We start from the raw sequence: 26,044 nt of genomic DNA on the forward strand, positions 1-26,044 counted from the left end.
CTCTACATAACGGGAGCTAGCCTTAGAGACCACACAATCACAAAGGTCATCATGTACGTCCTCGAGTACACAACACACACAATCATTTACTCTACATAACGGGAGCTAGCCTTAGAGACCACACAATCACAAAGGTCATCATGTACGTCCTCGAGTACACAACACACACAATCATTTACTCTACATAACGGGAGCTAGCCTTAGAGACCACACAATCACAAAGGTCATCATGTACGTCCTCGAGTACACAACACACACAATCCTTTACTCTACATAACGGGAGCTAGCCTTAGAGACCACACAATCACAAAGGTCATCATGTACGTCCTCGAGTACACAACACACACAATCCTTTACTCTACATAACGGGAGCTAGCCTTAGAGACCACACAATCACAAAGGTCATCATGTACGTCCTCGAGTACACAACACACACAATCCTTTACTCTACATAACGGGAGCTAGCCTTAGAGACCACACAATCACAAAGGTCATCATGTACGTCCTCGAGTACACAACACACACAATCCTTTACTCTACATAACGGGAGCTAGCCTTAGAGACCACACAATCACAAAGGTCATCATGTACGTCCTCGAGTACACAACACACACAATCCTTTACTCTACATAACGGGAGCTAGCCTTAGAGACCACACAATCACAAAGGTCATCATGTACGTCCTCGAGTACACAACACACACAATCCTTTACTCTACATAACGGGAGCTAGCCTTAGAGACCACACAATCACAAAGGTCATCATGTACGTCCTCGAGTACACAACACACACAATCCTTTACTCTACATAACGGGAGCTAGCCTTAGAGACCACACAATCACAAAGGTCATCATGTACGTCCTCGAGTACACAACACACACAATCCTTTACTCTACATAACGGGAGCTAGCCTTAGAGACCACACAATCACAAAGGTCATCATGTACGTCCTCGAGTACACAACACACACAATCCTTTACTCTACATAACGGGAGCTAGCCTTAGAGACCACACAATCACAAAGGTCATCATGTACGTCCTCGAGTACACAACACACACAATCCTTTACTCTACATAACGGGAGCTAGCCTTAGAGACCACACAATCACAAAGGTCATCATGTACGTCCTCGAGTACACAACACACACAATCCTTTACTCTACATAACGGGAGCTAGCCTTAGAGACCACACAATCACAAAGGTCATCATGTACGTCCTCGAGTACACAACACACACAATCCTTTACTCTACATAACGGGAGCTAGCCTTAGAGACCACACAATCACAAAGGTCATCATGTACGTCCTCGAGTACACAACACACACAATCCTTTACTCTACATAACGGGAGCTAGCCTTAGAGACCACACAATCACAAAGGTCATCATGTACGTCCTCGAGTACACAACACACACAATCCTTTACTCTACATAACGGGAGCTAGCCTTAGAGACCACACAATCACAAAGGTCATCATGTACGTCCTCGAGTACACAACACACACAATCCTTTACTCTACATAACGGGAGCTAGCCTTAGAGACCACACAATCACAAAGGTCATCATGTACGTCCTCGAGTACACAACACACACAATCCTTTACTCTACATAACGGGAGCTAGCCTTAGAGACCACACAATCACAAAGGTCATCATGTACGTCCTCGAGTACACAACACACACAATCCTTTACTCTACATAACGGGAGCTAGCCTTAGAGACCACACAATCACAAAGGTCATCATGTACGTCCTCGAGTACACAACACACACAATCCTTTACTCTACATAACGGGAGCTAGCCTTAGAGACCACACAATCACAAAGGTCATCATGTACGTCCTCGAGTACACAACACACACAATCCTTTACTCTACATAACGGGAGCTAGCCTTAGAGACCACACAATCACAAAGGTCATCATGTACGTCCTCGAGTACACAACACACACAATCCTTTACTCTACATAACGGGAGCTAGCCTTAGAGACCACACAATCACAAAGGTCATCATGTACGTCCTCGAGTACACAACACACACAATCCTTTACTCTACATAACGGGAGCTAGCCTTAGAGACCACACAATCACAAAGGTCATCATGTACGTCCTCGAGTACACAACACACACAATCCTTTACTCTACATAACGGGAGCTAGCCTTAGAGACCACACAATCACAAAGGTCATCATGTACGTCCTCGAGTACACAACACACACAATCCTTTACTCTATATAACGGGAGCTAGCCTTAGAGACCACACAATCACATAGGTCATCATGTACGTCCTGGTGTACACAACACACACAATCCTTAACTCTATATAACGGGAGCTAACCTTAGAGACCACACAATCACATAGGTCATCATGTACGTCCTCGAGTACACAACACACACATTCATTTACTCTATATAACGGGAGCTGCTATCCCTTATCCAAGTCCACCAATATTGTTACTAACAAACTATGTGAAGCATGTTATCAGACACTGACCTCAAACCCATTTTTGAACATGACGTTCCTGAAGCCACCTCCGCTGTCATTGCTGTCAGGTGTACCGGGATGGCTGTTGCTCGGCGACCTAGCATGCTTGGGTGGTCGGCCTGTAAACAAAGGGGCATCAATGACTAGTACACACTCTGTATAAAACATAGAGTTGTTGGTTGCATAGTTTAACAGACCATATATTTACACGAAAAAAATAAATCATGGAGCTCAACAACCTACGACCTTTTAACCGAATGTTGAAGGTCATTTTTGATCTATACAATAGGCACCTAATAATTTGCCAGTATGATCACGTCGATACCGGCAGGCTACTAAATAAACCATCGAGTTTAAACTTCTTTGTCTAGGGTAAATTGTACACAGATTTTTGTATTCAACAGCTAGACACTTTGATGTGAATCATGATTTTTCATTTATTTAGAGTTTTAGAGTTTTGATTTCTTGCAACAGATGGAAATCTAAGAAGATAGCTTCCACACAAGATAGGGGCCATTAAAGAGCTATCTCACTGAAATATCATAACCTGACACTCCACCGAAGTTTAATCAGTCCCAGACAGAAAATTATTTGTATCAAAAATTTGGTGTTACTAAATAATGTATAAAAGGAAGATGTGTACTACCAAAAAATATGTTTAAACTTAACCGACACCTATGATGGGGTTTATTGATTGTACTTACCTCGTGGTCGCTTCATTCCTGGTAAGCTGTTTAAAACCAGAGATGTTGGTCTTCTTCGCTGAAATGAGATTCACCATTCTACTTTTCACTATTTTTCGGTTTGTGATATTGAACTATGCTGATTTTGCAATAAATGACAAATACCAGTTCCCTATTTCACAATCTCAGATCTGTGAAGCAGCCTTTTGGCCACACATGAATTTTTTTTTTAATTCTATCAAGAAATTATGTCTATTTCTCAATTTTACTTTTGACCAACATAAGCACAGTCATGTCTTAGATAGCACAAATTTACAAGAAAATTTTGTCATTTCAACTTGCATATCAAAATAACTTACATGAATTTCTGGTTCAAAATTGTACATAGGGTTGGCAGTTGTTCTCCTTTTCCGTTCATGTTTTCTGCTCTGCATTTCTGTCAACATCAACATTAAATATAAATGAAGTAAATCAATATAGGCATCACGGATGTGGAAATTCTATCCTACAGAATTAGGGGTCAAAACAATTCTTTACCCAAGGGTCTAATATCCACACTAGAGCTGTTTTCTGAATACTTAAAACTCATCAGACTATAAGTTATCAGGGTTCTTTCATTAGATACCAACTACTGTCATTATTCAAAGTTTGTTTATTCAGCCACCTAAGTTATCAGTCAATACAGACTTTGTTATGTTACCTTTGGATACGGACAAATGAAATGAATTATGTGTTTCTGCTTATATATCAGCTCTCACAAATCTGTAGAGAAAATAGGTGAAAAACTTTTGAAAAATCTTTTTACAAAAGAACAAATGCCGATACTGATTCAAACTTCAGCAGTGCTTGTTTAAGATGGGCCTGAAGATCGGGATAAAACTATGAAAAGTTATTTCCCTTTACTTGTTTCTCACAGTATTACCTAAGCCAGTAAAATCCATATTTAATAAATCTTCAGATTTTCACATTGAAAACACTATATGTATAGTAAGTCTTGTATTAACATCTACTGTCTTGATAAATTCACTATCATTATTGAGAAAGAAAAAGTCAAAATTCAATCTGTGACAAATATTTCGCTGTATACAATTTATTCAAAGACAGGATACATAACTTTGTAAATACTACCAGTAAATAAAGACATATTTAAAAGATCACCATGACTTTTAAAAATTGACAGAACATATTTTTAACAATACAAAATTTAACCGTTTTTCTTTCTAAATAGCATTGTATTAACATTTGCATCAGCCCTTCATTCATAAAACTTTCATACTGTCAACAAACCTTTTAAAGTCTCCTGAGTCACTAATTCTAAGACAGCCATGTAAGCCAGTTTCTGGAAATTAAAATAATGATACAGATTACAATATTGAAATATTGGACCAATAAACAATCAGATCACTTCCCTCGGATTTGAGATGTAATCAAACAAAAAGGGGCTGCAATGTGACACAGCTGGATTTATGTGACTGGATGAAAGGGGCTGCATTATGACAGCTAGATTTATGTGAAATTGTTGTCCGTCACCTAAAACACTTGCTGGTTACCCAGAAAGTAGAACAATTAGTGGTAGCTGGATCAGGCAGGCTCAATTGCAGTTGCATGATATGTAGATCATTCAATATTAATATTTTCAGTTTGAGGACAACATTATACTGCTGTAATATGTCTATACAATACTATACCAGTGAAGCTTGTCACTTAAATGATGTTTTATATTGTTAACTGCCAATAATGATGTAAAACTAACATCAGTATACAGATTTAAGCTGGAATTTACAAAATATGTCAATATCTATCGCCGACACACTAGCTACAGTCAGACAAGTAGATTCCAGCAAGGACTTGTGAATCTCTTCAAGTCCTAAACCAAATAGTAATTTGGACTCTTAGAAACCATCTAATCAGAACATTATTTGAATGATAGATACATAAATAAGAACATTTCTTTCCATAACTGCTTTTAATACAGAAATATTTTGTGTTGATGTCAGTATTTTCGAGGACCTTGCCATACCTCCACTGCGATATATATATATATATATATACTACTCACATTTTGCTAAGGATCACTTTTATCTTTGGGCATATGAGAAAAATAAATATTTTATTTGGTTTATATTGAGATTATTTTTGAAAAATGTGGTGTTCTTTTAATTCAAAAATTCCAAAATTGTAAAAACAGTCGTAAAATGAGCCACAGGAAAAGGGTTACCCTTAAAATTGGTAACAATGAGGTATTCACTAAAAAACTTAAATTGAACAAAACTCATCCATAATAAACAGAAACTGTTTTAGTATCGAGTGTGACGCCCATGAGCATCAATTACAGCTTCACAACGTCTGCGCATGCCCCGAATGAGATCGCGTATCTGGTTTTGTGGGATAGCGCTCCACTCAGCTACCAAAGCTGTTCCCAGCTCCTTGAGCGTTCTTGGCTGAACATTTCTGGCAAAGAGAGCTGTCTGCAGTATGTCCCACACATGCTCGATGGGATTCAGATCTGTTGAGTGGGCTGGCCAATCCATTCGTTGAATAGTCTCTTGCTGTAGATACTGCTAAGTCACACTTCCTCTATGTGGCCTAGAATAATCTTCCATAAGAATAAAGTCAGGGCCGATAGCGCCAGCGCAGGGTCTGACATAGACATCAAGGATTTCAACGTGGTAAATCCGGCCATAACGGTGCCATTATGGAAGACATGGAGGTAAGTTTTCCCACTAAGGCTTATGCTTCCCCACACCATCACTGAACCTCCGCCATATCGGTCATGTTCCACAACGTTACCTGCCTGGAACCACTCCCCAGGTTGTCTCCATACTCTCTGGACTCTTCAGTAAAAAGAACCGGTTCCCATTCCTGAAGAATCCAAGCACTGTGAGCTTGGGTCCAATCTAATCGGTCACTAATATGGCGGGTAGTTAAAGGAACTAACCAGCATCATGAAGACGGTTCCTAACTGTCTGAGTGGCTATCCAGGTACCAGAAGCATTTAGGAGGTTATTTCGTAAAGCTGTCCCTACTCCTTTCACTGTCATTTAACCATTGTCTGGTTCGTCTTTGTGCCATATTAAAACAAAAACTAGCAAAGAATATTCATCAAATTGATTTCCTTAACAATTTGAACAACACCTTACTTAGCCTAGCTTAGCTTTTGAAAGGGGTGTACACATGGAAAAGCGTGCACATGCTTTTAGGGTTGACTGAACACACCCACACAGGACGGGCATATTCGCCCAAAACAGTACGAAAGGAAAATATAACATCCTTTCGAACATTTTTATTTTTATTTTCAAAATATAAGTGATCCTTATAATAGCAAAATGTGAGTAGTATATAAACAGATAAGACATTTTAAGTATCCTACAGATCTATTCTGTTCCATAATAAATACTTGGGATGTTGCTTTCACAAGCTAGATATCTTGACTACTGACATAAAGATTATCCTTCAACTAGCTCTCTGAAATAAAAGTTCCAAATTCTCATCAAAACAAATATTAGGAAAACCAACTTACACCAAGTGCACCCAGTGCACTCAGTCTTCAAGAAAAAGGGCTAACCCTCGAACACATGTATAATGTATGTCAATAAGCATTAATTATACCTCTTTCTCTTCTGGTGAGATCTGTTTCCTCTCCACAGTTTTACGAATGTCACGTAGGTCCGAGTCTGACGGCCGCCGGGCAAGTGAGGAGGTGTAGGACATGCCTTTTGTGCCAACGGGTTTACCCTGGAGTTATAAAATTAACACACAAATCACTCACAACAGGTTTACTCTGGAGTAATAAAATTAACACACAAATCACTCACAACGGGTTTACCATGGAGTAATGAAATTAACACACAAATCACTCACAACGGGTTTACCCTGGAGTAATAAAATTAACACACAAATCACTCACAACGGGTTTACCCTGGAGTAGTAAAATAATCACACAAATCACTCACAACAGGTTTACCCTGGAGTAATAAAATTAACACACAAATCACTCACAACGGATTTACCGTGGAGTAATAAAATTAACACACAAATCACTCACAAAAATAGATGGTTTGTGTTATTATCTTGATACTTAGTTTGTTTAATTAAGAGGTTATACTAGTATCCTCAATAAGATTCATCAGTTTGGAAATATTTAATTTCAAAGTTTTACTTTGATCTACGTATAACGTATCGAATTTTGTGAAAGCTTGACAAAGGGACCAGTCGGTCTTGTTACATTGCGACACGTTTAATACGTACATTGTTTGTGTAGAAAGTAAAACTTTGATATTTTGGTTATACTATTACCTGAGGAAGAATAGAAGGTCGGTGTAGTGGATACTGAGGTACTCGTATTGGTGGAGAGGTTGATCTAGGAGATAGCGAGTTCTGATTGGCAGATGGAGTGGGCGTGGCACTGCCTCCCTCAAGCTTGACTTGACACACATCTTCCCGCTTCACTGGACAGACTTCCTCTCTCTTTACCAGATTTGTTGCTACGGTGACAGGTACGGTGACTGAACTGACCGGTACATTGGTGGGCTTCGGCTGCAAAACACATTATCAACAGTTCTTGAACAAAGTCAACAATTTGAACAAAAGGTTTTTAAATAAATGTTTGTTATCTGATGGCATGTGATATGGTTAAAGGGGGATTACCTGTATCAGTTGTAGGGGATTGATCAGTTTGAGGAGGGAGTACCTGTATCTGCTGTATAGGGACAGGACATTGACTAGTTGGAGGAGGGAGTACATGTATCTGATGTATAGGCTGTAAGAGACAGGACAGTAACTGGTTGAGGAGGGATTAATTACCTGTACATGTACTTGCTGTAGGAGACAGGGCAGTAACTGGTTGAGGAGGGATTAATTACCTGCATCGGCTGTAGGAGAGAGGGCAGTAACTGGTTGCATTTGAGGAGGGATTAATTACCTGTACTGGCTGTAGGAGACAGGGCAGTAACTGGTTCAGGAGGGATTAATTACCTGCATCGGCTGTAGGAGAGAGGGCAGTAACTGGTTGAGGAGGGATTAATTACCTGCATCGGCTGTAAGAGAGAGGGCAGTAACTGGTTGAGGAGGGATAAATTACCTGGATTGGCTGTAGGAGACAGGGCAGTAACTGGTTGAGTAGGGATTAGTTACCTGTACTGGCTGTAGGAGACAGGGCTGTAACTGGTTGAGGAGGGATTAGTTACCTGTACTTACTGTAAGAGACAGTGCAGTAACTGGTTGAGGAGGGATTAATTACCTGTACTGGCTATAGGAGACAGGGCAGTAACTGGTTGAGGAGGAATTAATTACCTGTACTTGCTGAAGGAGACAGGGCAGTAACTGGTTGAGGAGAGATTAGTTACCTGTACTGGCTGTAGGAGACAGGGCAGGAACTGGTTGAGGAGGGATTAGTTACCTGTACTTGCTGTAAGAGACAGGGCAGTAACTGGTTGAGGAGGTATTAATTACCTGTACTGGCTGTAGGAGACAGGACAGTAACTGGTTGAGGAGGGATTAATTACCTGCATCGGCTGTAGGCGAGAGGGCAGTAACTGGTTGAGGAGGGATAAATTCCCTGTATTGGCTGTAGGAGACAGGGCAGTAGCTGGTTGAGGAGGAATTAATTACCTGTACTGGCTGTAGTAGACAGGGCAGTAACTGGTTGAGGAGGGATAAATTTCCTGTATTGGCTGTAGGAGACAGGGCAGTAACTGTTTGAGGAGGAATTAATTACCTGTACTTGCTGAAGTAGACAGGGCAGTAACTGGTTGAGGAGGGATGAGTTATCTGTACTGGCTGTAGGAGACAGGGCAGTAACTTGTTGAGGAGGGATTAATTACCTGTACAGGCTGTAGGAGACAGGGCAGTAACTGGTTCAGGAGGGATTAATTACCTGCATCGACTGTAGGAGAGAGGGCAGTAACTGGTTGAATTTGAGGAGGGATTAATTACCTGTACTGGCTGAGGGAGAGAGGGCAGTAACTGGTTGAGGAGGAATTAATTACCTGTATCGGCTGTAGGAGAGAGGGCAGTAACTGGTTGAATTTGAGGAGGGATTAATTACCTGTACTGGCTGTCGGAGACAGGGCAGTAACTGGTTCAGGAGGGATTAATTACCTGCATCGGCTGTAGGAGACAGGGCAGTAACTGGTTGAGTAGGGATTAGTTACCTGTACTGGCTGTAGGAGAGAGGGCAGTAACTGGTTGAGGAGGGATAAATTACCTGTATTGGCTGTAGGAGACAGGGCAGTAACTGGTTGAGGAGGAATTAATTACCTGTACTTGCTGAAGGAGACAGGGCAGTAACTGGTTGAGGAGGGATTAGTTACCTGTACTGGCTATAGGAGACAGGGAAGTAACTGGTTGAGGAGGGATTAATTACCTGTACTTGCTGTAGGAGACAGGGCAGTAACTGGTTGAGGAGGAATTAATTACCTGTACTTGCTGTAGGAGACAGGGCGGTAACTGGTTGAGGAGGGGTTAATTACCTGTACTTGCTGTAGGAGACATGGAAGGCGACAGGGCAGTAACTGGTTCAGGAGGGATTAATTACCTGCATCGGCTGTAGGAGACAGGGTAGTAACTGGTTGAGGACGGATTAATTACCTGTATTGGCTGTAGGAGAGAGCGCAGTAACTGCTTGAGGAGGGATTAATTACCTGTATTGGCTATAGGAGACAGGGTAGTAACTGGTTGAGGACGGATTAATTACCTGTATTGGCTGTAGGAGACAGGGGAGTAACTGGTTGCGGAGGGATTAATTACCTGTATTGGCTGTAGGAGAGAGGGCAGTAACTGCTTGAGGAGGGATTAATTACCTGTATTGGCTGTAGGAGAGAGCGCAGTAACTGCTTGAGGAGGGATTAATTACCTGTATTGGCTGTAGGAGACAGGATAGTAACTGGTTGAGGAGGGATTAATTACCTGTACTGGCTGTAGGAGACAGGGCAGGAACTGGTTGAGGAGGGATTAATTACCTGTCCTTGCTGTAGGAGAGAGGGCAGTAACTGGTTGAGGAGTGGTTCAGGAGGGATTAATTACCTGCATCGGCTGTAGGAGACAGGGTAGTAACTGGTTGAGGACGGATTAATTACCTGTATTGGCTGTAGGAGAGAGCGCAGTAACTGCTTGAGGAGGGATTAATTATCTGTATTGGCTGTAGGAGACAGGGTAGTAACTGGTTGAGGACGGATTAATTACCTGTATTGGCTGTAGGAGACAGGGCAGTAACCGGTTGAGGAGGGATTAATTACCTGTACTGGCTGTAGGAGACAGGACAGTAACTGGTTGAGGAGGGATTAATTACCTGTATTGGCTATAGGAGACAGGGTAGTAACTGGTTGAGGACGGATTAATTACCTGTATTGGCTGTAGGAGAGAGGGCAGTAACTGCTTGAGGAGGGATTAATTACCTGTATTGGCTGTAGGAGACAGGGTAGTAACTGGTTGAGGAGGGATTAATTACCTGTATTGGCTGTAGTCGTGTAGGCACACTTGGCTGAACTTCAGGTTTAGATACAGGAGGAGCTGGTGTGGATTGCTGTCTTGTGACAATTTCCTTTCTCAGATTTTGGACAATTACTTTCTGTAATCAGAAAAAAAATTCTTCTTATTGATGTTGTAGCTGTGAGATGTATTGATGAATTATATAACTCTGTGTTAGAGTTAGCCTTGAAATAAAAGTACTAATTATGCAATTATGTTGATCTAATTAGAAATATTAGCCATATGTTTCAAATATTTCAATTCAAAATTGCCATGGTGTTAACACAAATGCTGACTTATAGGTACACATACCTGCACTAGCTAGGTCTCAATCAGAATTACAATTGCATTGTGCCACATGTACATGTTATTTACCACTTCAGCTATTTAATACAAATATAATTTCAAACCATCCAATTTTAGCTGGTGTTGCCTAATGCCTCCTCTTGTTTTTAATCTACACAGCTATATTAATACTGTACATGTGTAAACCATTTTAAAACAAAATCAAAAAAGTTGCGCTATGTAAAGCGAGATGTTTAAAATCTTACTGGGTATTTGTCTGAATTTTGGCCCAAAAAATAAAGGCAGGAAATTAAAAGCCCTGTAACTGTAGAAGAGTTGGAATTTATAATGTATGTATATATATATAATTGCCAGTTTATCATGACTAACTCGTACAGGTTATATTTGTCAAAATAGTTAATTGTATCCCATATCTGGCAACAGAGTTGGTAACTATACATTTATATAATTCATACATCCAATATCTGCCTGCCAAACACCACACTAGTGGCCATCGGTGTAAAATGAACATTAGTTACAACTACCCCTATAAAAACTGAATCACAAAAATGTGTTTTATCTAATTATAAACACAAATGAAGAAGAGCAATATGGACAAACTAACACTGTTGGTAAGTGATGCTCCGGCCTCAAAATACAGACATGCTCAAATTCTACTTTTAATACAGCGATATAGAATTACCAATACCATTCAGTTGATGCTGGGATGTATAGAGAATCTCAGTTAATTCCTGTGGCTGATTCAACACAGCATACAAACACACTGGCTTGACTATTTTTAGATTTATTGATTTTTAATGGAGCAGCACCATACTATGGTGAGTTTGCCATGTAAGTATAGGTCACTCATGTAGCCTCTACACAAAACTATCCAATCACAAGTTATCTCACCCAGCTCAAAATCTATCCAAGCTATGTTTTAGAATTTTATAAAAGCAACACTTTGCTTGATTATATCTCTAGATCTTTTATTTTCAATCAAATATATCAGTGCAATAAAAAAAATAACACTTGGCAGGCCAGGTCTCCCAACTTTGTTTGCTGGTAAAATTTATATACTTAAAAGCAACTACTGGTTTCAACTTCAATATTTTTGCTACAGTATAAAAATTTGCCAATCAGATTTCCATTAATTATAAAACGCATTAGACTGGTATCGGACAATATGAGTTTGCATATTACATATTACTTATTTATATGAAAGGCTTCGGGTGACACGTATACGTAGGTTAATCTAATCTACCAGCTCATGGTCGGAGTGAGTTTGATGGTATAGCTTACTGTTAACATTCAGATAGATCCACCAGGGTACAATCTAGACACATTAATCTATAGTTCTACTATATCATAATAGCACGTTTATGTTAGTTATAAAAATAGCTATCTTGCTTTAACGTCTATGAACAAATAAATGTCCAACCTGCCAACAAATATTTTCCGATTTTGTAAATTATTTTAACAAATCTACAGAACCAAAAACATTAGATCAATTAGCCTATAAATTCAAGTCTTAAAGAGCTAACAGGAACCTTCTCAAAAGTGCTAAAGTTTTTTTTAATAAACAGCGGACATTGAAGAAATGCAGCTTGTTTTTATCTCTCTTTCTGGCATCATGTTATTATGGCCATTTCTGAATTTTACGTATGTGTGTGGTATCTGTATTTTCCTAAAGATAAAGCAGATTGGTCTGAATATTTGAAGACTAATTACTATAATGTATTTGCACAGTTGATATTGGTGAAGTGCTGAGAAGTATACACATACAAAGAAACTGCCTGGCTTAAGCTGCAGACAGTATCCTCCAGTATTAATTCAGATTATAAACGACGCATGCTTAGCAGTCTGACCAGTGATCACGATGACACATCTGTCAACACTGACACAGGTAGCACACAGGTATAGCAAGGATCCGTCACATCCAGTGATTTTCAATAATGGAGCTCGGTGACAACAAAAGCAGGTACAAGATCAATTTGTGTTCACCTCCTCGTCATCAGCTGACCTTTTGTAAGGGAACAGGTGCTTGGTGTGACATACTGTTAGTTCACAAACACAAAGGCTCACTTTCATCTGATAAGGCCTCAACTCAGTCACAGAACAAGACTTATAAAATAACAAGGGAACAAGGCTACCCTGATTCCCTTCCCCAATGTTAACCACGACTTGCTGGTCCCCAACCTTAACCACGACTTGCTAGTCCCCAACCTGAACCACAACTTGCTAGTCCCAAACGTGAACCACGACTTGCTAGTCCCCAACATTAACCACGACTTGTGTAGTCCCCAACCTTAACCACGACTTGCTAGTCCCCAACCTTAACCAGGACTTGCTAGTCTCCAACGTTAACCACGGCTTGTTAGTCCCAAACGTTAACCACGACTTGTTAGTCCCCAACGTTAACCACGACTTGCTAGTCCCCAACCTTAACCACGACTTGCTAGTCCCCAACGTTAACCACGACTTGTTAGTCCCCAACCTTAACCACAACTTGTTAGTCCCCAACGTTAACCACGACTTGTTAGTCCCCAACGTTAACCACGACTTGTTAGTCCCCAACCTTAACCACGACTTGTGTAGTCCCCAACCTTAACCACGACTTGTGTGTCCCCAACCTTAACCACGACTTGCTAGTCCCCAATGTTAACCACGACTTGCTAGTCTCCAACGTTAACCACGACTTGTTAGTCCCCAACGTTAACCACGACTTGTGTGTCCCCAACGTTAACCACGACTTGTGTAGTCCCCAACGTTAACCACGACTTGCTAGTCCCCAACCTTAACCACGACTTGCTAGTCCCCAACCTTAACCACGACTTTTGTAGTCCCCAACGTTAACCACGACTTGTGTAGTCCCCAACCTTAACCACGACTTGTGTGTCCCCAACCTTAACCACGACTTGCTAGTCCCCAACGTTAACCACGACTTGCTAGTCCCCAACGTTAACCACGACTTGTTAGTCCCCAACGTTAACCAATCAACTGCACTCACCTGAAGACTTTGAAACATGGCCAAGATGCTTGTTACTTATGGCACATTCTCAATAATTGTGTATCCATAATAAAAGGTATATTACTGAAAATACTTCAAATAAATTCCATATATATCATCGGTCTTTCATGTGCATAGAACTGCACCAACACACAAAACTTTATTATGAACTCGTAAACTTCATCATTTGATAATTGAACCGTTCTCATGGAAATAATTGGAATTAGTATTGTTTTCAGACAGGATGTTGTAACTAGTTGGATATCTAAAAGGTAGGATGTTCGTTGGTGGGGGGTCAGGGATTGTGCATTACATTTTAAATTGTCGTATTTTACTACTATTTCCACTTTTCTTAGATAAATGCTTACTTTGAGGTGTTCCATTTCAATTTTATTCAACTGATCCGATACAAAATGTTGGTAAAAAATTGAAAAAGTGTTTTATATACCGTATACAGTGGAACCCACTTATTATGATATCGGTTATTATGATATATATCGGTTATTATGATATTTTTCCCCATGTACCGATTTTTTTCCTTCTTAATTAAGCAAAAAAATATCGTTTATTATGATGAGGTCAAAGGTAGGACTGCGCTCATTATGATATTTTTTTCTGCCGTGAATGGTAATCAAAGTACTGAAAGTACTGAAAGCTAAGGCAAAAGATATACATATATTATTTTTGGAATGGAGAACAAAATAAAGACGAAGTTCCCATCATATTGTACAGAAGGATTTACTGTTAATTTGTTATGAATCAAAGTTTTATGTAAAAGTGTACCACTGTGAAGTTATTCTTCTTGTGTGTACAGTATATCTTTATAGGTTTGTCAGAAGAGGGGTACCAAGTTTCCTCTAGAATATATCATTTTAAACCTTTGGATAATTAATTTGCATAGGAATTAGGAATTGCTTCCCTTTGTCCATACAATGTATTTCATAGAACATTAAAAACTGAAACTGGCATTTACCCCTTTGACCAATACCTGATTATTTTAAACCATTGAATAGATTATGCACAGATTGTGAACATCTTTGAACTTTGCCTTTGTTGTTGAATAAGATATCAACCCTTGCCTTATCTAACAAAGTTACTTGGCATAAAACCATTGACCAATCAGAGTACAGTATGCTAATTAATTAGGCATGGATTTCACTCAACTTTGAACTTATCGTCTAAGTTTGTATATTGATCAATATATATTCAAGCAAGTTATCTTGTAAAGTGTGCACATCGACCAGGGTTGGCATGCTTTTTAATACGTGTGAATTTTGTTCAAGTTTCAATTTTGCATCAGTCAGTGTATATTGTTACAGAACAATATTTATAAGGATGTTTACTTGCCGAAACTAAATTGTGGATAAGCAAGTGGATTACTGCTACCCATAAATTTACAAGTCTCTCAATAATTTTGAAAAACTTTTAAATAAAGTGTTTTACATATTCACTGCAGTGAAAAGGTCTCTTCTTATGAAAAATGGAACTATTTTGAATCTGTGTTCCCATGAACAAATAATATAAAAAGCACTCTAATTCAATATGATACATTGTTGTATGTTTCAATATTGAATAAGATAAACAAAATATAAACATACATACTCACACACACACACAAGATTAGGAGAGTTACATTATTTTCCCTCTATTTCCATTGCATAAATTCTTCACAAAGAAAACAACAACTTTATAGCATATGTTCAGCTTTATCATCTTCATAGGCTAGCATTTGAAATAAGATGCACATATTAATTTCAAATACATTTCAAAAGAGTACTGCAAATGTACCAGCTAGAACACATACTATGTTATTACAGTTGTCATGATTGTTGGTTTCAGAACTGATAGCATTGTGCAACAAATGTTGACAACAGGACTTATTGAAAGTTGAGGTTGCTTGTGTATATGCAAACAGGTAGTGCATGATTTAATGTTGAGAATGATGGATCAAGGTTTATAAAATTTGGTTTGAATACTTAGTTAGGAATGCACTGACAATTTCTCTGTCACATGTACATGAACAGGTTGTGAAGCTGTAGCCTTCACCTTGACTGAATGAAATTGACCTTAAAACTGTCTTGAACAATTGATGTATGAAATTTAGAAATGAAGTTTCAAGAAATATGGTTGAAAACTTAAGAAATAATTGCTTTCATTGACATTGATACAATCTTGTGTGCTATCCCTCTCATATATCACACAAGATTTAATATCAAATGTTGGACACAGTAAAATCGAGCGAAGTTAACAAATATCAAGTTACATATTATAACTTTTATTTTATTTTATTGATATTGATCATAAGCATTGTTAAAAGTACAATGTATACCAGGGATCTTACATTTCTTTTACTACTTAACATTTGCGTTGACTTTTAATTCATTGGACAAAAACTAAAAGGAAGCCATGACCAGTATTTCTATCTTTAAAAACATACTTTTAATTTTTTTTCCAATTTGCTCCCACCACCCATAGTGTTATATTGATCAAAACAAACGTTGTTTCCAACATTTGTGCCCTTAGTCAGTAGTGGGTGTTCAATCACATTCATCAGGGTTTCAGCATCAAGTAGGGGCTGTTCAATCACATTCATCAGGCTTTCAGCATCAATATTCACAGATTCAATCTGTTCCAAGTAAAGATCACTGACTTCTCCATTAAGGAAAAGTTTGCGAGGAAAGCATTTGAACTACATTTGAACTATTCGCTGATGGAAGGATCTGTGGACTCGGCTTTCATGTGTCTGAGAGAAAATGATTTAGTCAGAGGTTCCTCCTCTATAAAGTAACTGACAGATTTCAAAATGTCATGTCACTGTTGGTATAGTTCTTGCAGCCTTTTGAAAAAGTTCATGAAGTCCTCAAAGGTATGAGAGAGTTGGTACAGTTCCTATTTCTCATCCTCCTTTCTCCCATCAATAACCATCCCTGTCTGTTGTAATATTGATTGCTTTCCCCCCCTAAAATAGAACATAGTTACCATATAATTTCTGCACCAGCAATAATGTTTAGAGATGATATTCAAACAAATAGGAGGCATAGCAATATGAGCTTGTATAGTGAGAAATAAGGCATTAAAGCTGAGGAGTTCATTAAAATGTTTCAAAAACATTTCAATAAGTCAATCTCTTTGGTAGCAGAACTAAATATAAACAAAATGTACATTAAATTCAACTTATAACAGCACATCATATGGGGGCTTAAGACATCTAATTCCTTAGGTGGTAAAACATGTGTACATAAAAAGGTACCAGTAAAAACAAAACAAAATTAGTTTAAACACACGCACTTAGATATTCACGGTTTTCATTAATACAAAAGATGAAGCAGAACATCACTCTCCCCTGGTTGTTTCCATAAAGAAGAAATTAACCAGGAAACATGGAGATGTCCATTGCACTCCTTTATTTTGCTTACAATGTGCAAATGTGCCTACTATGTGCTAATAAGCTTTCCATGTTATGGTTTTGTTTTTTATGTGCTGTATGCAAATGTTCTAAATGTGCTTAAATTACCATGTGCTGATGTGCTTACCGTGTTCAATGTGCCTATTAAGTGCTTTCCAAGTGATAAACTCTTTTTCTGAGCTTACAGTATACTACATGTACATACATGTTTTTATTTTATTTTTCCATGTTGTAATATTTTGGTCTCTGTTATTATACTCATGTTTTGTCTTTGTAGCTTATGTTGTATGTTTTGCAAAATGGACGTAAAATATATATTTTTGTATCTTGTACGTGCTCAAGGATTTTATCTGTAGTTTTTGGGACTATATATAGAAAAACTTTACCCCAGTATGAGGAATTGTTTTACACATTTATCATAAAACAAGTTATGTTCAGATTTCAGACAGAAGATACTCTAAAATTGTACAACTCAGAAAAGGTTGAAAAATATTTATAGTTCATTTTTTTCTGCTTAGAAATATTTAATCTCTAAATTACAAATGATAACTGTTTTAACAGGTCTAGTTTCCGAATTGGAAACCAAACCCTGTCTGACCTATAAATGATCATTATATAAGGCCAATTAAAAGTTTAAAACAAATATTGAGTTTATGCTAACCCCACAGATACTGGACACACTAATAGTAATATGATGTGTATAAACTATGATATATTATACACACTATACTTATTGGTGTGTTCGACACCAGTGTGGTTAACCAGACTTATCTCAGATTTGTGTTCTACAATACCCTTAAGTTTTTATATGCACTGTTAAAGTCAGAACTCCTGCTCTATATTAGCGCAGTAAAGATATTTTTCAAATTAACAATAAAATGCCTAGCTAATACATACCTACCCTATTTTTTTCTGATAGTAGAAACACAAGTAATTTGTTTGGCCTAATGTTTCTGTCATTTCATAATATTTAGAACTACTATACTTGTTTAAGTTTCCAAAACATCAAGTAGTATAACAATTGAAACTTCAATGAAAGCCAACATCACAATGAATCTAATAATACAATGTTTATAACATGTTTTTTTTTAACTGAATGAGAAGAAATGTAAGGCCAAATATCCTCACAAACAACGCTTAAGTGAAATCAGTTTGCAACTAAGCAGTTCGAAAATTTTGCAACACGTCTGGAGAAAGACGTTCCTCGTGACGCTGTAATTCACTAGAGTAAAACGTCCGTTTATTATGTTTGTTTTTGCATAATAACTGCTATACATACCGTAGAAGCACCTTCCTTTTTGTCATCGCCGCTGACAACATGCGCCATTCTCTGCGGCTTCGGCCGCATGCTTGGCCACAAGTCACCGAAATCGGGATACATAGCCTTATTTATGAATCAGTAGTAGGTAAACGTTGCAGAAGTGTATGTATATTGTTCATTGTCAATGCTGCTTAAACAACATGCCTAACATTAAGTCAACACTCGCCTGCATTTTCGTCTTTTCCGCTTCGCGTTGCGAATGATGTCTAGGCCTACACAAAACGAAAGTAAAATGTGCGCATGTCTAAATGTAAGGGAGATCACTCGTGTTTTCCCGCAGTATATGTCTGAAATCATTCCGAAGGTGTTGTTGTTTTTGTGTATATTGAAATAAAAGAGTCCTGTTATATGGTAATACTTCAATAAACGAAAAACACAAATCACACCAACAGACATATAAAATGTAGGCCTATCGGAGCATATTTTCGTTTCTGGCTGAGCTGTAATTAGCGAGAAGGCGATATAAAAATGCAATAGCATATCTTATGATGAAAATAGAACAAAATGATAATACTGCGAAGGTAAAAAAAGCCTTCAGGTTAGAATACCAATATGGAACTAGAGAAGGACAGTGGCTAGTTCTAACATGATTCCCGGTCTCATCTGCCCCGGCCGGTTGATCCCATTTTAGTTAGGCAAGCCTGGTGTGAATCACACGGAGGCGATTTTAGAATTAATTGACAGGATCCGTATCCATTAATAGGTTTGTAATATGAACTTTTTATGTTGATCTCCTACATAATTGTAAGTTATACTCCGCCTTATATTTCGTTAAATTATCAAGTTTACGTAACAAGTGCAAGCGAAATCCTAATTGACTGCCATGTTGGAAACTTCCTCAATCTTTCCGATATAGGTCAGACGTCTAAATATGGGTGTCATGACCAAATATGGAAATTGTAGTAAACATGACCGCATCAGTAGTAATACTATATTTGGCCGTGAAGGCCATATAAGGAAACGGATAACATCACGCGTGATCTAACATGGCCGTCGTTTCTTTTTTTAGAGTTTTTAGTAAGGATTTGTTATTTTAACGATGAACGAATATGCAATATTTTGATAACATTATAATCATATGAAGCGTGAATCAGATATATTATTACTGATTAGCACTTTTGATTATCCTCAGTTAGTTGGAACAGGACCGCTTCATAGCTCTGACCACGCAATATATAATTGTAAACAGGGACGTAAATGTCACCAATTTTAGCCAATCACAGGACAATATTTCCGTGTAAAGGGTTAATCCAGCGACAGTTCCAAGAGTAAATACGAAGTTTTAGAAGGATACTTAGTTCTAACTAAGAATAAGATTATATCCAATGACGTTTGAGTGAACTTGAGTCCGTGGTAATGGATTTTATTTGCAGTTTGTTTAGTATTACTAGAAGGTGACGTTATGTCTCGTTTATGAATATCTGAGCTCATTAACTGAAGTATTTTTACCGGAAGTTGCGTGTAGCATGCATGACCTACAGTCAAGTAGCAGTTCCCGATTGAGATAAACAGGGTGCATTTTCAATAAGAATACGACGTTGTGATAAGATCATATGTTCTACAAAGGAAAGGAATGATATTTACAAGCCATTCAAGTGCATTTGAGTCCAAAGTTACGCATAATAAAGACAGTAGGTCCGGTATATGATTCAATTTAGTACCAGTGGGTACCGCTAGAGGTCGTCTGTGTGAAATCGACATTTATGAATATCTTGAGCTCATTAACTAAAAGTAATACCAATAGCTGGCGGCTAACGCCTTAGCTAAAAACTAAGGTAAGTTGTCCGTGTGAAACACCTGGACAATTACGCAATAGGTCGGTCCGGCTAACTGTACATCGCCTGAGGTAATCATCTGGCCACTCAAGGTAAATTTTTCACACCTCGCTTCACCCCAGTCAGCAGAAAACAATAGATCTACCATTGCTTGCTGGTCTTAACAAAACATTTGGTGCAGTTAATTGCTGTAGGACTGTATATCAAATTAAAATAATTAGGCCTACCGAACCCAAATTCTGATGAGAAAACGAGTATGCCTTTCACAAATATTAACGGTTACCTTGACACGTCATGTAAGAAATTCATGCCGATTTCAATGAAAATATTACTTAGGAAGAAGACCTGTGCTTTTAATCATTTAAGCAATAGTTCTTAATTGCATTAGAAGTTGATTTTCCTGTGTTTCCGTTGAAAAAATGTCAAATTCGGGACATACCGCCCTGACAGCATGGTGCCGGAAATTGATCAAAAATTTATGTTATTGTCGTAAACAACTTACGACGGCTGCTTTATTTACAATTTACACCATTTTCGTTAAATACAATATTTGATTATTGTTAAAAATGGAATATTTTGTATTTTTACTTGTTATTGTTTCTTTGCAAGTTGATTTCACCGCACAACTTGTGTTGCATGTGATTGTCACTTGATCGTAATTGACATAGCGCGGCAAAATATGTTTACGCTTACGGGACAAAATGTTACACAACTTCTGGTTGCAAAATAGGTAAATCATGACTAATTATATCACTTCTTTCATCCTATTGACTGTAACATTACGATATTGTTAGCTAAAAGTGTAGGATGTAGTATAAAGATAGTTTTTAGGAATATGCTCTAAGTTATTTGAAAGTGAAAGTAGAATGTACATACTGATCATTACGACGGCAAAACGAAAGCTTCTCGAATTTTTCAAACACGCTAATATAAATAACAATGAACAAATTATTTCAATTATTAATTTATCTTTTTGTTTTTATATTTTTCCATGTTTCCACATCAATCTATGTCTGATTGATATAGGACATCTCACTTTCAGTTCATAAAACATAAAAACGGTCGAAAACAGGCAAATAGGATATCATAATAAGCGGGTTCCACTGTATATATATAGTATAGTAGTGTCACCTTGCGCACACGTTGAACAAATGATAACCAGTTTGACGGGTAATGCACTTTTTATACCCAGCAAGACCCTTACTCGTTACCAAGCAAGAACCAAACTAAAATGTCGGCACTTCCTTAGAAACAATAGTCGGAAGAGACGGGGAAGATCTCAAAACCAGAAAAAAAAGGAACATTTTTTTTTGTTTAATCTCAATTGAAAGCTTTTTAACTTGCACTGTCAGCTTTAACGTTAGTGTCACTTGAAATCAAATACATTGTTTTGTACATGTATTTGTAAATCAATATGGCTTTGTAGGTGTAACATTAATAAGTCTAAATCACTCATCATTTAATACCTACTTTAATACCAAATATTCCTTTACATTAGACTACTATATTAGAATAAATACCATACAGACATGCAATGGTTTTTCTAAAAAAAAAAAAAAAAAAAAAATTTTTTTAAAAAAAAAAAAAAAAAAAAAATATTTTACCTCGAAAAAAAACATATCTTTTTGAAGTGCTTTCTTCTATATAACCAATATGCTTTAATATCAAGTAAACATAAATTTAGCAAAATTGGTAACCAAAAAGTCTCTGTTTATATATCAGTAAACCTGTAATTCACACATCAATTTCTAATTCCTAAGTATATCTAGACAGGTAAATATACAAGGCAAGAAAAAGAAACAGAAATGTTCATAATTTTGTTCAGCTTATCTTGCACATAACATATTTTAAAACCTTTTCTTTCAAAACTCCGAGAAACAAAGAGGCCAACAGATGTCTATCTTATTTATAGTTTTTATTTCTGTAACCTTTTCTTAAACAAGAAGCTGAAATGTTTCTTCTAAACTAGAGACCAAGGTAGCCATATCAAGATTTTTTTAATCAAATCATTATAACAGTCACTTGACAAGTGACTTATTAAAGACAACGAAATTCTCAAATAGTTGTATGTTAGGTTAAATTTGATCTTGAAGATATAAGAACAGTTGATATATGTCTCATCCAATTATAATATAAGAAGAATACGGTAACCTTGGATTTCAATTCAACCCTAAAATAAAAGTTAACACCTGGTCATCAATCACATCAAATTTAGTTACCACTTGCCTGTTAAAAGTTGAGAAGTTCAAAATATATATTTTGAGAACTATTGTTTAAAGACCATCTGTAATTGTGAAGTGCTTTTGAAAAATATCAACAATATCCATAAGAGGAAAATCTAAAGTTTTAGGCCTTACTGAACGGTCTCGGCCAATAAGAAGTACGGACAAACAACTGATATTTCGATTGAGCCTGTAAACCAACAACTGGACACGAGATGATGATTTGCACAGTTTCAATATAACATTGTATCTTAGATCAAGAGAAGAAGCTGAAATATTTTTTTCTGAACTCCTCTACATGTTTAATATTTTATCATTGAACATTAACTTGTAACATGACACATGATGAAAATCAAATATATCACGGCCAACTTTAATAACCAGCGTGAAACAGACTAGAGAAAGTAAGACATCAGTGGCCACGATCCAGTGTCATTAATTGAAAATTTTCTAAAAATATTAATGATGACCTTGACCTTGGATTACTGTCTTAATATAATAACAGGTATTAATAAGAACTCATTCAAAGTATTCACATATTTGACCTCAGTACAAAGCTTATCAAAATCTGTTAAGAAATGTTGCTTGATAGGTGAGAGTTGATGAGGATGCAAAAATTTGTTTAATGTCCAACAATTTTTCTTTCTTTTAAAATATTGCTACCTTGATTTTTAAATGTATAACAGCATGCTACGTATACACTGTTACTGGTGTCTGTGAACAAGACATTTAGCCTGATGTTCCCGTCTACCCAGCTGTACAAATCATTAAGTAGATACTAGGCCCGCAACAATACATTAAGATGATACATATCACAATACTGTGGTCACGATACATATAGTTACAGCAGATGCAAAATGTTATATTGCAAATGTTTAATGGCGATATTACAACAGGAAAAAGACACGAGTTTCAGTTTCAAACAATTCATGACTTTCAACCTGCATGTCGAGCTGGAGCTGTCACTCGCCATGTGCAAACGGATATAAGTAGACTAAATTCAGAAACGACAAAATCCAGAAAACATTGTCTAGGTGTATCATGACCCCCCAAAAAAATTGTGTATTGTACCATATTAAAAATAACCTTATATATATACTGTTGCACCCCAAGGATACTAGCATGCTGGGGAGAGCTAATTTTGTAGTGTACTTGAACAAGACAACTCCTTGGGTTTCTAGTGTACAAATCATACTAAATGGCTTTCATTCCCTTCATGCCATGGATGATGTAACTCTGTTCTCTGCTGTAGACATCACAGCCAATAAGCTATGTAACTCAGTAAACACACCTGAACAGGAGAGTAAACCTTGTAGACACATAGCCAAACAGGACAGTAAACAACTAGACATCACAGCCCAGCTAGACAGTCATGCTCCAATCATCACAGCCAAGCAGAATAGTGGACAGTAAATGCTGCAGACATCACAGATTTGCAGGACAGTCAACGCTGCAGACGTAACAGATCAACAGGACAGTCAACGCTGCAGACGTCACAGATCAGCAGGACAGTCAATGCTGCAGACTTCACAGATCAGCAGGACAGTCAACGCTGCAGACGTCACAGATCAGCAGGACAGTAAACGCTGCAGACGTCAAAGATCAGCAGGACAGTAAACGCTGCAGACTTCACAGATCAGCAGGACAGTAAACACTGCAGACGTCCCAGATCAGCAGGACAGTCAACGCTGCAGACTTAACAGATCAACAGGACAGTCAACGCTGCAGACGTCACAGCTCAGCAGGACAGTCAACGCTGCAGACGTCAGAGATCAGCAGGACAGTAAACGCTGCAGACGTCACAGATCAGCAGGGCAGTAAACACTGCAGACGTCACAGATCAGCAGAACAGTCAACGCTGCAGACGTCAAAGATCAGCAGGACAGTAAACTCTGCAGACGTCACAGATCAGCAGGACAGTCAATGCTGCAGACGTCACAGATCAGCAGGACAGTCAACACTGCAGACTTCACAGATCAGCAGGACAATCAACGCTGCAGACTTCACAGAACAGCAGGACAGTAAACGCTGCAGACGTCACAGATCAGCAGGACAGTCAACACTGCAGACGTCACAGATCAGCAGGACAATAAAGCTGCAGACGTCACAGATCAGCAGGACAGTCAACGCTGCAGACATCACAGATCAGCAGGACAGTAAAACTGCAGACGTCACAGATCAGCAGGACAGTAAACGCTGCAGAGGTCACAGATCAGCAGGACAGTAAAACCGCAGACGCCACAGATCAGCAGGACAGTCAACGCTGCAGACGTCACAGATCAGCAGGACAGTAAACACTGCAGACGTCACAGATCAGCAGGACAGTCAACGCTGCAGTAGTCACAGATCAGCAGGACAGTAAACACTGCAGACGTCACAGATTAGCAGGACAGTCAACGCTGCAGTAGTCACAGATCAGCAGGACAGTAAACACTGCAGACGTCACAGATCAGCAGGACAGTCAACGCTGCAGTAGTCACAGATCAGCAGGACAGTAAACACTGCAGACGTCACAGATTAGCAGGACAGTCAACGCTGCAGTAGTCACAGATCAGCAGGACAGTAAACACTGCAGACGTCACAGATCAGCAGGACAGTCAATGCTGCAGACGTCACAGATCAGTAGGACAGATAACACTGTAGGCAATGCAGGCTCAGTATTCATGTCATATGCATGCTTCATATTAGTCAGACACTTCACCATATACATTGTCATATTTAATTTTGTCACTCGCTTGCACTCACTGTAGGTCACTTGTGTTATACATTGTAAAAGACAGTTTTCTTGTAGATTTTATGAAGTCTCATACCAGCGAGTTGTTTTTTGTCAAAACTTCAATAAATGAGACAGATGAAATTCTTATTTAGTACATTTTCCGAGGCTATCTGAAGAGAGGCTCAGTTGTTCTAGTAAACATTTTCTTATAATGTTCAAAAATGAGGTTCTTTGAAAGTATGGTGTCATATCAAAGCCAATTATCTGCCTACCGAACAGACACAGATTTTATAAAGTATATAGGATAATAGAATATAAAAGTGTTCTTTATTTCCTGCCGACTTGGATGGTACTTTCATGAACTCAATTGTTTGAGTGTCTAACGAATCTTAGTCCTGAGATCTTGACGATGGGTAATTTCTTTTTGCACTTTCTAGCACTCTATGCCAGAAGCTATTCGCCAAATATGATGACTCCAGACCTTTTATTTCTTAAGCAAATCATCAATTAAGTTTTTTAACAAATTTTACTCTCATCTTTGATGGCTTTTGTGTGTGTGTGTGTGTGTGTGTGTGGTGGGGGGTGACAATTTTTAGCTGGTGCTATTTCCTCCCACAGAGCTGTTAAAAAATTCCCATTATTAAAAAACAAAGAAAAAAAATCCAGAGGACAATGCA

The 26,044-nt window shown here is 38.1% G+C and overlaps 1 protein-coding gene across 2 annotated transcripts in view; it reads right to left on the bottom strand.

Annotated features, from left to right (window-relative positions):
- Positions 1-26,044, bottom strand: part of LOC110450129 (PHD finger protein 21A-like) — a 36,193-nt gene that overhangs the window by 7,852 nt on the left and 2,297 nt on the right. For both annotated transcript variants that reach the window (XM_021497408.1, XM_021497407.1), the window contains exons 4-10: positions 10,613-10,732; positions 7,462-7,701; positions 6,775-6,900; positions 4,453-4,504; positions 3,525-3,601; positions 3,187-3,244; positions 2,492-2,601 (exon numbers count right to left, since the gene is read on the bottom strand). In XM_021497408.1, coding sequence (XP_021353083.1) covers positions 2,492-2,601; positions 3,187-3,244; positions 3,525-3,601; positions 4,453-4,504; positions 6,775-6,900; positions 7,462-7,701; positions 10,613-10,732 — 783 coding nt within the window. The remainder of the gene's footprint in view (positions 1-2,491; positions 2,602-3,186; positions 3,245-3,524; positions 3,602-4,452; positions 4,505-6,774; positions 6,901-7,461; positions 7,702-10,612; positions 10,733-26,044) is intronic.

Source organism: Mizuhopecten yessoensis, unplaced genomic scaffold (genome assembly GCF_002113885.1).
Source record: "Mizuhopecten yessoensis strain PY_sf001 unplaced genomic scaffold, ASM211388v2 scaffold4999.3, whole genome shotgun sequence".
Classification (NCBI taxonomy): Eukaryota; Metazoa; Mollusca; class Bivalvia; order Pectinida; family Pectinidae; genus Mizuhopecten; species Mizuhopecten yessoensis.